This window comes from Cercospora beticola, chromosome 3 (assembly GCF_033473495.1).
Source record: "Cercospora beticola chromosome 3, complete sequence".
Taxonomy (NCBI): Eukaryota; Fungi; Ascomycota; class Dothideomycetes; order Mycosphaerellales; family Mycosphaerellaceae; genus Cercospora; species Cercospora beticola.
This window is the reverse complement of record NC_088937.1, coordinates 1665359-1677862: the sequence shown is the minus strand read 5'-3', so window position 1 is coordinate 1677862 and position 12504 is coordinate 1665359. Positions and strand designations below refer to the sequence as shown.

The 12504-nt window shown below is 52.4% G+C and overlaps 5 protein-coding genes across 5 annotated transcripts; 1 reads left to right on the top strand and 4 right to left on the bottom strand.

Annotated features, from left to right (window-relative positions):
* Positions 1-37: 37 nt before the first annotated feature.
* Positions 38-2278, bottom strand: RHO25_004616 (uncharacterized protein; the record flags this gene model as incomplete). Its single annotated transcript, XM_023595539.2, has 1 exon — positions 38-2278. The coding sequence occupies one exon, from the start codon at positions 2276-2278 to the stop codon at positions 38-40; it is 2241 nt and encodes a 746-aa protein (XP_023457528.2).
* Positions 2279-2515: 237 nt separating this feature from the next.
* On the bottom strand, positions 2516-5104 carry RHO25_004615 (uncharacterized protein; the record flags this gene model as incomplete). The annotated part of the gene is made up of 1 exon (XM_023595538.1): positions 2516-5104. One exon carries the CDS (start codon positions 5102-5104, stop codon positions 2516-2518), a length of 2589 nt encoding a protein of 862 aa, XP_023457529.1.
* A 1372-nt stretch (positions 5105-6476) lies between these two features.
* RHO25_004614 (uncharacterized protein) lies at positions 6477-7475 on the top strand (the record flags this gene model as incomplete). Its single annotated transcript, XM_023595537.1, has 1 exon — positions 6477-7475. One exon carries the CDS (start codon positions 6477-6479, stop codon positions 7473-7475), a length of 999 nt encoding a protein of 332 aa, XP_023457530.1.
* Positions 7476-8269: 794 nt separating this feature from the next.
* On the bottom strand, positions 8270-9592 carry MIR1 (mitochondrial phosphate carrier protein; the record flags this gene model as incomplete). The annotated part of the gene is made up of 4 exons (XM_023595536.2): positions 8270-8660; positions 8715-8772; positions 8859-9220; positions 9411-9592. The coding sequence occupies 4 exons, from the start codon at positions 9590-9592 to the stop codon at positions 8270-8272; spliced, it is 993 nt and encodes a 330-aa protein (XP_023457521.1).
* A 1149-nt stretch (positions 9593-10741) lies between these two features.
* On the bottom strand, positions 10742-11264 carry RHO25_004612 (uncharacterized protein; the record flags this gene model as incomplete). Its single annotated transcript, XM_023595534.2, has 3 exons — positions 10742-10837; positions 10887-11051; positions 11190-11264. The coding sequence occupies 3 exons, from the start codon at positions 11262-11264 to the stop codon at positions 10742-10744; spliced, it is 336 nt and encodes a 111-aa protein (XP_023457522.1).
* Between the last annotated feature and the right edge of the window lie 1240 nt (positions 11265-12504).

Here is a 12504-nt window from a genome sequence, read left to right as displayed (position 1 = left end):
TCAATCCAAGAGCCTTTTCCACCATTACCATCATGCCTCACAAATGCGACGCTGCCTGCTCGTCATCGCCCACTTGATCATGCTGATGACCACGTGCTTCGCCCACCGTTCTGAAAGTCTTGTCGCACGGATTGCTGAGGTGAAGGCACTCAAACTCGTCGCTCGCATTCCAGCGTGGCAGCGCTGCCTTCGGAGATGGAACTTGACCATTCTTCCGTAGGGTGAATCCAGGAGAGACACTGTCCGCCAGATCGAGAGGGAATGATGTCTTCTCGGGCTGTTGCTCGTAAATCGTGAAGTATGGCACTGCTCCATTGTTAATAGCAGTCTGCGGATGCTCTCGGACAGGTATCGGGCTTTGTGACAGGTCATCAAACGCCAACCAGTGACGGTCCTTCACGACATAGGCGACGTAGTGTGAGCGGGTGGGTATGAACATGGCCACGGCAGTCAGGCGATAGATGCAGCTGACTTGCTGAGCTGACTCGATGCCATGAACAATCTCTGATGGGAGTACAACCCCGGTCGTGCAGTTTCTGATGTCCAAGAACTCTGGAATGTCGACGTGGTTCATGAAAAGATAGTTTCCACGCACGAACTTGATCATGAGATACTGAGGTGCATGAACGATACGCCTGATTCTGGTCTTTGTGCCGAGCTTGGAATCATTGTGCAGGCACTTTTGTGGTTCTGAAAGGGATAACTTGCTCCAATCTTGCAGTATGGTGACCAGGTTCTGATCCGCACCCGTAGGGCCAATGAAGTTAAGCTCCAGGTAAGGCGTGTGCTCAAATGTTCTGTGAACCAGTTTACAGCTCCAGCAATAGTACTCCGTGGCGATCTGGACACAGAACAGGATGTACAACGCACTGTCGTTACCATTTTGAAGCTTTGCCGTGAGGCGAGTCATCGCATCCGTCTCCACTGGCTGCAGGTTTTGACCGTCGGCAGTATTGATGCTTGCGATGGCATCTCTATACTTCTGCTTTATGGAATCATCAGAAACCAATGTCAGTGCCTGAAGAAGCTCAATGAGAAAGACGCTAGCATCATTCTGCTCGTTGTGGTGGAATTCTTCTGGGTTCAATGCGTGTACGGCATCGAAAAAGGCCTTCATCTCGGCTTGCGAAATCCGGCTGCCTTTGTTATTCATTCTCGTGAACAAGTTCCGCAGAGCTCCAAACAAGTTCTTGGCATTGTTCATGTGCTTCTGAGACCACTCAGCAATCTGATCCTCGCTTGTGGTGCTGGGGTTCGTGGCGCCAGGCAGAGTCGACGATCGTCGAATCGGGTACGATGTGTTGAGCCATTCATGTGGTGTTCGACCAGACTGGCTGTCTGGCTTGGCCCGCTCATTGTTCTCATCCATGACAAAGTCGTGCAACTTCTCCAAATTCATGCACATGGCCAATGAGGCGCTGGCATAGCAGCTTTGTCCGAGATTGACGAAGTTGCGAAGATCTCTCAGCGCTGGCAACATGTCCGGATCAGACCCTGGGGGCTGTTCTTTGCCTCCAAGCTTGTCCAAGAGAGCCGAAAGTGACTGTAAGTGCTGATCACACGAGGCTTGGTCGTTGATGCTGTTGGTCACGCTGTTGATGAGTGTCCGCACATCCTCATTCAAAGAGCATTTGAGCTGATCAGCGCGATCGAGCAGCGCATCAAGACGCTTGCTGCGCTCTGCAATGCCATCGATGCGATCCAGCAAGGTGGTCAACTCTTGCAACTGTTGCTCAAAGAGGTCTGAATCATCAACGCTGCTTGTAGCGTTCTCCACCATCTTTTGTACCTGTTCATCCGTGCCGCAATCCAGCTTTGCGATACGTGCCTTGGCCAATGAGAGACGTTCGAATGGCGTCGCCGTGTCACTGCTGGGCCTCGTAGCTGCGAACAGATCATCCATCATTTCCTGAATGGCCTCTTCTTCGTCATCGCCAAGGTCAGGCTCCTCATCTTCAGCGTCCTGAAACTTCCGAGTTAAGACGTGTCGATTCTCACAGAAGCCTTTGTACCATGGATTTGTGCGACGCCAGATTGGGCAACCCTTGATTGGCGTGTACTGCTTCTGGACAGGACCATACCACTGACACTGATCTGGTAGATCTAGAACGACCTGTCGGAGAGCAGGAATCAGGATATCGGGGTGACCACGGTAGCAGTAGCGATACTGATTGGCTTTGACAGATTCGGTGACGATTGTCAGCCGATGCGGATCATAAGCGTCCAGGGACGTTGGCTGCAAGTTTGTCCAACCACTACGCATATGCTCACCCGGCATGATGGGTTTCTGGGTACCGTCTTCCATGAGCTTGAGGGTACCTCGGCCTTTCGATGCTGAAGATAGGTAGCCAGCACGGCACGTCAACTTCCAAAACATGACATGGCACCGCCCTCCGTTGATGAGATACTGACGAGCATCATGAAGTAGAAGTGTATCTGGCGACTCCTTTGTCTCATGCTTCGCGTCGCATAAGGTGTCGATCGTATTCACCTCTCCCGAGTAGAATCGCCAGTATTATTCGCGGTCGACGTCAGTCGGAGCATGGTCCTCTCTCCAGAACCAAGGAAGATCTTGCTGTGGACCAATCCAGACGATATCGTTGGATTCAGGATTCCAATCCTTGCTGCCTTGCATTTCCTTGATCAGTGCAACCAATTCTTTCCAGCGAGTATCCTGCCACATGTTTTCGACTGGCCAGTGTGGAGACTGGATGCGGCTCGACTTGGTTTGAAACAGGCCCTTCACGAAGGGAACGAGATCTCCGTCCCACACGCCGCTCTTCTCCATCTCTCTGATTCGCTGATCAATCTCGGGAGAACGCTCTTGTCGCATCCGTAGCTTAGTGTTTGATGGAGTCAAAGAGCAGACGATTCGCTGATGATCTTGAGCGGCTTCATTTGCGGCCCACTCTGCCTCCAGGTCAGGGTGGTATCTGGGGCGAAGACGGCCCAATTCTTGCTCCTTCAAGCCCAGAACCATTGCGTTCTTGACCACTGGGAGCAGCGAGATTGCTCCGGTAAGATGCAACTTGTTCAGGCAACTTGGAACCAAAGTGATGTTGTGAGGACTGTGAAGTTGGTCACCGTATCGCTGGTGTACCTTCTCGATCTCGGGGCGGAGGTAGATCGCAGACTGAGTATACAAGTCCATTGGCAGTGCTGTGAAGCCGTGAATGTACTTGACAACCTCACCTGGCACTTGGTGGTTTTGATGTAAGGTCGCTGAAAGCTCGTTCGGTGTCCAGTCTGGGGTGGTGAAGAGGCTGTCGCTTTTAAATATTTGTTCACAACGGCGTCGCAACGTGTCAAAAAGGTTCGGTCGGTTAGAGAAAGTCTTCAGAGCATAGCTACTGTTTGAGCATGACCTGCAACATAGAAGTGGGCCCTTGATGGTCTCTATCCAGCACAGCCTATCGCGGGCTATCGACTTCAAGCAGTGCATACAGATGGCCCAGCGAGATGCGTTGTCTGGGTCTGCAGAATCGAAAGAAGTCAAGGCCTGCTCGATGACCATGTCTCTCGTGACAATCCCTGACTCGAGCTCATAGAGCGCTCGATACAGCGTGAACGTGATCCAAGGAAAAGACTTTCCAGCTTCAAATGCGTCCAACGTGGTGCTCATGGCGTATGAGAGACACGCCCGATCATCGACCTTCGGTATAGCGGCGTGAGTGAACGGCTTCGCGAGAAGCGCATGCCAGCTTTGACCGAAGTAGAGGGCATTTGTTATCGCATTGGGTTTCTTGAGCAGAAGGCCACCATTGAGCGGTCCATCTAACATCGCGCCCTTTGTTCCCGCCTTGCTTTGGTATGCGGATGTATGTTCATGCCAAGTACTGTTGATGGCAGTCCATTCACCTACGTGGCCAACAAGTGCGAAGAGACCTTGCTGGAATGCCCGGAGCATAGAAGCGGTCTTAGAATCGGTTTTGGCCTCCGTGACAAGATCTTTGTTGTTGCAATCGTCAGGAGCACCATCGAAGTACTGGCCGAAGAACTGATAGTCATCGAGATGATCTTCCGAAGGCGTCTCACGCTGCGACGCATCGAAGTTGGCAGGACTCAATGTCAGAAAGTTGGCGTGCTGACCGTCTTTGCCTGACCATATCAGGCTGCGTGGCTGCGTGCCGTATGATTGTTTCCGCCATTGTAAGACGGGTGGTCCTCCAAAGGCCGCTCTGCCAAAGAAGCGGTATGTGTGAGTTTTGTCCGACCACGGCGCAGGGTGAGGTGGGATACGGTCGAAATCCAGTTCCTGGAAGTGTCGTCGCTTCCACTCAATGATGCTGACGAGTTCAACAAATCGTTTCTGTGGCGGGACGAGCGCTCTAACGTCAGGCTGGCGTCTACCAGTCCATATATCGACATCTGGCTCGAATGGCACTCTGTTCAAAATCTGAGCCACAAGCTGGCCCAGTTGAACGATCTTGGAAATGTTCTCACTCGAGCAAGCCGACTCTGTGAGCCATCTGTGGTCTGCGACCTCGTGTTTGGCTTTCACGCATTCCGCTGCGTCAACTGGGTCTTTGGAGCACTTGTCGCAAGGCCTCTTTTTGTTGCACTTCACTTGCTTCTTCTTGCAAGACGGGCATTTGAGTGGTGTGGCCCACCCTGGTACCATAAAGGCGTCGAATTGCAGTTCTTCAGCCGTCATGTTGCGAATAGGTATTTTCCAAACTTTGATAGTCGTGCCATCAGGCTGATCCTGGTTCACAAGGCAAATTGCGTCTTCCACGAGAGTGAAGTTCCGGCCTTCCACCGCCGGCAGGTCGAGAACGTGTTCTGATTTTGGAGTGGGCGCTGTGTACTTTGCCGTGGCGCCCGATTTCATCTTGAAGTGTCCATCTTGAAGCAATTCGAAGTACCGATGGAGGTGAGGAGAGTCCCATTTGTTCGGAGTGTAGTCAAGGTCAGAAAGGCCCGGAAGTGTAGTAGCAACACCTGTGGACTCTTCTGGAGAAGTAGCAGGAGGCGATATGGATGTGTCGCTGAACAAGGCGGCGTGAGACGGCGCAGAGTCTTGGAGAATGGCGACTCGCTTCTTGCTCGAACCATCTTCACCAGCATCAGGTGCTTTGCGCTTACGGCTCTTCTTTGGAGCCATGATACCTGCTCGGGACGATTCGATGTTGTGATTGTGTTAGTTTGTTGGAAAGGGATGCCTTACGTACGCTGCAGAAGGCAGATGTGCGGGGAGCGTAGGGACACACGAAGTACACGGGCTGGAAACGAGGTGTTGCCGACGCGAATTGTGCTTCCCGGAAGCTGTGGAGACTATGCAGACGAAGCGATTGAGGCTGTATCTGAGTATGCTTATTGGACGGGAGGACGACTTAAGGGAAAGTGCACCACTTGTTTGTTTCTGCACATGGCGCATTCCGGATGCCACGAGTGATGCACGTCGCCGAAAGACAGCACCACTGTAAGGGCGAATCTTCTGGCTTGAACAAACTCGCACGCGTGAAAGCACCCAAGGAGTCGGCTCAACACGAAAAGTCAGCAACATTGTCCCAAACTTCATTCACTTACTAGAACGCAGTTCCTAGAGACAAATGCCAGATGCAAACATGTTCCAGTGACCGGCCGGGTGAGTCGTGTCTGCAAACGAGCCGTTCAGATCGAAACTCGATCTATTGAGCAAACATCATTGCACACCATCTTGTTATCGATTGGCAAGGAAGCCGCAAGCAGAGTAGAATTGACGGGATTAAGACTTGGAATCTGCCCAGCTGAGGAATATGCATGTGCAGCTGCATCGCAGACATGCCGCTGCACCGTGCCTCAACCCTACGAGCAAACACGACTGCACGCCATCGCGTCGTCGGCTGGCGGCAAAGGTGCCAGTGGAATTGAGTGTATGAATCGGGAGGTGAAGTCGGGGACAACGCGGAAGCTCTGCGTTTGCGATGCAGCTGCAATCGGGCCTTCCGCACCAGGGCTCAGTCCAACGGACAAACATCTTTGTCTGCTGTCTCGCCATCAGCAGGCGGGAAAGTGGCAAGCGGAGCAGAGTGAAAGCATTGAGAGAGAGGTGAAGTGTGCATAGCACGCGACGTTTCGTGCTGGACCCTGGATCCCTGCCAAGAGCGCGTCACGTCACGTCACGTTTTGCTTTCGGGCCCGGCGACACGGTTCACGCGCTACAAGCTGCAACAATACATGTACGTCCGCGAAACGAAGTTTGTTCAGCACCTTCCCAAAAGCGCGTCTGCGCCTATTGCATTCTAGCTGAACGGATACCACACCGTATTTCTCGCCTCCTCGGGAATCAACAGCTACTTTCCGCTTCGAGATCTGTTGGCCGCGACGCTTCCAGAACAGCAGAGTCATCTATTGCGGCTCGAAGTGTTTGCAGCTTTCCACCTGATCTTGCTCCAGTTGTGCAGAGCATCTCTTACGCTCGACTACCAGTCTATCGTCCATTCATACCACGCCTGGAGGCTGATTGCGACGCCTCGAAACGGAAGCAAGGAATCATGGCGACCGATAAGGATCTCATCTTCCAGAGCTTCTCAAAAGGCCTAGACGAGGCACAAGCCTTGTACCAAGCTGACAAGAATGCCGAATGTATGGTTGAGTGCCAGAAAATGCTCGCAGAGTCAGCCCTTCCAAATTACCTTCGCATCCGCATCTTGTGTCTTCTTGTCGCTATCGAAGACGACTACTCAACGGCCTGGAGCTACCTCGGTGACGCCAAAGTGCTGCATCGTTTCCTACAGCGCTGCAATCCCAGTGGTCAAGATGCGGAGCTCGACAAGATTATGACACAACTCTCGGAGGGGCTGGAGCAGCTGGAGGAGATGCTGATCGAGGAGGCACCAAGTGATGAAGACACAGGTGATGAAGAAGCCCGTGAAGAGGAGCTTGATGCGCAACTCGATGAGAAAATCAAGGCCATGGAAGCAGCGCAGAAAGCAGAAGATGAGTTGGAGGACATCGATGCGGAGGTACTTGGAATGTCAAAGGAAGAGATGCGAGCCATCACTGCAAGCAAGGCGGCGAGCAAGAACAACCCAAAAGAACCACGCAAGCCGCAGCTGATTGGCAAGCTCACATCAAGCACTGCGAGCGTCTCCACGAGCGCTGCCACTGCTTCCGCACCGTCCACGGCCAAGTCTTCCAAGTGGTATGAGGATTCTGCTCACTCTCGCGCGCATGGTTTCGGAGGCGACAAACCGTTTCAAGATCCAAACACCAAGCGGTCACCACAAAAGTCCGACACCGTCTCTGCTGAAGAGTTCCTGTATCCAGGGGCGCATGGTCCCGTGCTTGGGCGTGCGAGATCTCTTCGCAAGAAGCCTACTTTGACGAAGAAAGAGCTACTGACCAGTACTCTTCCAGCCAGAGCCAAGACACTGCAGGACTCGCGCGGTGCTGCAAACGATCCTTCTGAGGCGGACAGCAGCCGACCGCCAGCTGTGCTTCCGAAATTCGCGGTTGAGCTTTTTGGAGAGGTGGAGGATGCAAAGAAATGAGAGTCGTCGGAGGTTGGGATCAAATGTCACCCTCGGTTAGTGCGAACGATTGTCAACTTGGGCAGATGGACCGACACTTCTTTGCGATATTTTGGCACGTCATCGATATCCCAGACAGCATGGGTAGAGAGTCCAGGTTGGCGTGTGCATGGACAGGGAAGGGCAGAGACGCGTGCCGGCTTTCTCCGCCCAGCTTTTGCTGAGGATGCTGACGAGCATGAGAAAGCACCTCGTGTAATCATAGACACGTAGCCAAAAAAAAATTGGTTCATGATCGATCTTCCTTGTGACAAAACCTGGTACAGCCATCCCAAGCTCGACCGAGATGCTGGTCAATCGAACACTCGTCGATGTGTGGACAAGTGTCTTATGCGGCGTGACTTGGAGATCTTTTGGGGTCGCGAAGCCCAAATGCCATGTACTATGCTGCACTTATAGCAGTAAATGCGGTGTCAGCCGCTCTTTCTACTGCAGCCATCTGTTGCTTCCTTCGACCGCGCAGCTCAGCCAAAAGTCTTGGCTTGGCTTGGCATTATGGTATGGCTTGGGTTCATATTCGAATGAACGTGAAAGAACCATCAAGCGCCGTCTTTATTGCTTCAATAATGTACACATGCTTCAGACTGCTATCTCTATTGTATAGCGCGGCCGTATTGCTGGTACCTGGCCACTGCACCGCTCGACCGTCCACGCTCCTCATCCCACCTTCACGGTGACAACACCAACTCCCACATACTTGTCCGCGGTCCTCCAGTATCTGCAATGCTCTTCATCTTCGCTAGTTCATCGTTGAACTATTTCGAGGCGATCTCCACCCCACCTACAGCTCCGATTGCCTTCTTGATGTCGCCGTAGATCGCGAACTGGCCCGCAGTCAGGGTGCCGACCATGAAGAGACGGGCGCCAATGCCGCTGTACGAGCCGCGGATGCCCAACTCTTTAGCTATCTTCAGCAATCTTGAAGTGGTGCCCTCGCCTGGCAGACCCTTTGTCTTGTTGATCTTGGACAGCATGGTATCGGCTGGTTGCGAAACAATGGCGGCAGCGAAGCCGGCAATCAAACCGGAGCCAAGGTTGATGACGGTCTGCATGCCGGAGCTGGTCTTCTCCTTGTCGAAGAAGTTCTTGTAAGCAGCCTCAGAGACCTTCTCGTAAACGACGAATTTGGCCATGGTGTATGGGACCCTGAATCACGTGTCAGAAAAGGCCAGTATGGGCACCGGCGGTTTTCACACTTACTGCTTGAAGAGGATTGGTCCGAAACCAGAGTAGAAAGCGCCAAATCCTTCTTCCTTGGCTGTGAAAAGCAGTTAGTGGAAGGTACTGTTATTCCTGAGATATCTTTTGCGCGGATGGAAGATGCCTACTAGCAATTACACTTACCCATGCGAGTGAAGCCAGAAACGAGACCGCTGGCGTAGGTTGGCTCAGACACCAATCGGATACGGGTAGCCTCGAGAGGGCAGAGGGCAATATCGGCGAAGAACTCGGCGGTGGCAGAGGATGCGAGGTAAACGGCAGTGCGGTTGTTTGATGCAGTCTCGTAGCCAAGGTAGTTGATGGCTTGTTGCTTGAAGAACTCGTAACCACCGAACTTGAAAGCACCCTGGAGGAAGTAACCGGCGAAAGTTGGGCCAGCACCGGTCAGAAGAGCGCCGGCACCCTCCTTTGCGATGACTTGACGGAAGCCACCGACCAGTCCGCGATTGTAGGTTGCTGGGTCAAGCTGGATACGGGTCTTGACGCTGTAAAGTGCCATCGTTAGCTTTGTCCTTTCACCCGCGCCATCCCAGGCTTTCAGCCGTCCATTATATGCAGCGACGCGCATCACCCAAGAACGCAGAAATATTGTGGTCCCAAGCGTCTGTCGTTGTCCCAAGCGTTTGTCGTTGTCCCGCGCTGCCCGTCTCTTTTCAATGCCTCTTGTTGACTTACACATCGACGGGTGTGAGACCACCGTGGGTCACTGAACAGCAGACAGCACCGGCGAAAGCGAAGCGCGAGTAGAGAGCGACTCCGCTGAGCTTCTCGGGTGTGTTTGCTGCCACATTCTCCTTTGCGGCGTCGAGCTTGCCAATGCCGGTGCTCTGCGGCGGTTGTGTCGCGGTTCCAGACATTGTGCGGTATTTGTTGTGAGGAGAGAGATCCGGCGTGGACGATTACAGGATCGCGAACGTCGCAAGGACTGAGTGGAGATGGGATGCGACAAGGCGCTGTGTTGATGAAGTTCGAGAGGAGTGTCGCAATGGAAAGCTCTCCGTGACAACTTTTCTCGCAGTTCGCGAAGTTACGGAAGCAAAGCTCTCCTTTGCCGAGAACGTTGAGCGACCAATTATCCACTCCGATGCATGCACGCTATGAGATCACCTCTCCGGCCACCCTTTCATCAGTCTTCAGATCAAATCTATTGCCGACGCCCTCACCTACAGCGCTGGTTTACATGTGCGCACCGACGGCTGTTTCCATCGCAAATTCCTTTCGCGAGGCAAGCTCCGTCCGGGAGAACGACGACGGAAGTCCAATGCATCGCCGCAAGCGCCAAGATCAGCGGCCAGACGGGATCTTCAACGGCCAGCATGGTTCGGAGAAATAGCAGGAATTGCGACTATGATGGATTGGCATGCCAACGCCCCCGGAACTCTCTGGGCTCTACGGCTGTGCGCATAACACAAGCATATCGTGAGTTGGAAACTGCAGCATTTTGCAGTTCACGTCCATCGTGACCTACGTGGAGAGCTCGTCCGTGTTCTTAAAGCAACGCGAAGGCCCTTGTGTCCAGGCCACACCCGTGGACAGACATCGAGGCTCACAATGTGGCCACCTTTGGAAACGTTCTCATCACGAATTCAATACATCAAGAGTTTCCCTGCCAAGTCCGTTTGGAAGCCAATGCACGCCTCAACTTCAGATCTACGTGGAGCATTACAGCCTCAAGACAGGTTCAAGCGCACTACCTATGAATGCATCTTTTCATACGGTAAGATCATTCAAAGATATATTTGCCTGCTTATTGAGATTGTGAAACTGCACTGAGAAGCTGTATCCATTCCCGGGTCCTGATGAGTTGGCTGGCACGTGGCAACTGTAAGAATATAACGCCGCGATCTCTCTCTCAGGTCCTTCTTGGCGACACCCTACTGGCCTTCCGATCACCTTGAGTCGTTGTTTCTGCACGTGGTGTCAGCCAGTGTTCAACCAGTCAGACAACACTCTGGTGTCGCAACCTGCGGTTCAGTCTCTCCCGCGGTATTCGTCCAAAAATGATACTACGCACAGTTCTCGTCCTCAATTGGGTATGCCGACCAGATACCTGGCCGGAGGTTGATGGCATCGATCGACGACTTGAGGATGCAAGTGTAAGTCTTCAGAAGTCAGCGGAAAGCTCTGCAACATGAAGACAACTCGACATACCATCGAGACGTAGCTGGTACCCAAACAGGTTGGATCTTCGGCGCAAGCATATGCACAAGACAGAAGAGTGTCCTGCTCGCCGTTGTAGAAGCGGCGGATGTCTGTGCCCTGGATGCTGTTGTCACATTGAATGTTCCACTGTTTTCCGTACACCGTGTAATTGGTCTAGAGATAAGAGTAAGCATATGGCTCGAATTTGGTTCGTCACTTTTGTGATATCTGCTGTTCAGCTGACGACCACAGATGCTGGTCTGCAGTCAGAGAATCGACAAAAGACAAGTGCCATCCAGCGAGTACACGTACGTTGTGGTCTTGTGGACATGTCCACTCAGCAGCAACTGCCGCAATAATTGAGGCAAAGATAGTGAATGACTTCATACTTGTTGAACTTTCTGATCTGTTTGTAGGATATTGATCTTGAGCAGCACATGCTCCTTATATCGGTTCGCTCTTGCCCCACATTTTATCAATGTACCGGGCCGAAAAATGGGCGCGAAAGCGCGAACGAGATTTCATCGAGGCTATCATTAGCATTAGAATTCGTATCGCATCCCATATGCCAATTGCGCCCACTCTTGCCGTCACCTAGTGGTCTGATGGTAGGAAGTCACTGTTACACGCATAGTATACGATACTTGGCAAGCAAGGGGCAGCTGCGCCACGGCAACATCTCCGCCTATCTGAGTAGGAGAGTAGAAGACCAGGAAAAAGGTTCAACTTGATGAACGCAGAGTTCAAGAAAACAAACATGTTGATAAGCTTCTTTTGAGCCAGGTCATATAAGGTTGTGCTTAGAGTTCGTGAAGCTTGAATGATTGAGTTTGTACAGCCGTTAGCTCCCGCTCTCCTTGAACTACGCCAACACCCGCGACCTATGCGAAGAATATTGAATGCAAGAACGAGGAATGCAGCGCAAGAACGCATCCAATCGGGGTGGGATTCGATACTCGTCCAACAAAGCGCCCGGGCTCTTGGACACCTGGCCAGCAGGGCGGCCGCTTGTGAAAACACCGTTCGATGAGGCACACGAGAACCAACCAGAGTCTCGCCTGCGCGCACACCACTTCGAGCATCCATAACGAGAATAGCTAGAAAGAGCGTGGTCGAGTGAAGGATGTGGCATGGAGTGCAAACCAGTCGGGATGTTGATGCAGGCGACTACTGCTGAGCAACACGCAAGTGGCTTGAACACCTTGTTGCAAGATATGCGTGTTTCCTGTAGCGGACAACCACCAGCCGCAATGTATCTCGTTGCGAGCGCAGAAGTTCGACAGAGGCTGAGTGAACGTCATACCAGATCCTCTTCGCCTGCGTAGGTATAAGTCAGTTCAAAAAGTGAATCAATCTTAGCTTCTCAGTACTGCAATGTTCATCCAACCGAAGGCTCATGTGGGATCCTCGAAGAACCTGTATCCATGACTTGAGTATGAGAGCCGCTCTACATTCTCGTTGTCCATGACTCCCATGCTGAAGACTCCGGCGTCAACCTTTCCAAGATGAAATGGCTATACCAATACCGATGCAAGCTGATCTCGCGCTGCATCTGTACCAGCTTCTTTATTGGTTTGCAATACGACTGCCACAACGGTTCGCTCTTGGCGAGAAGCTAAAGTGCCCA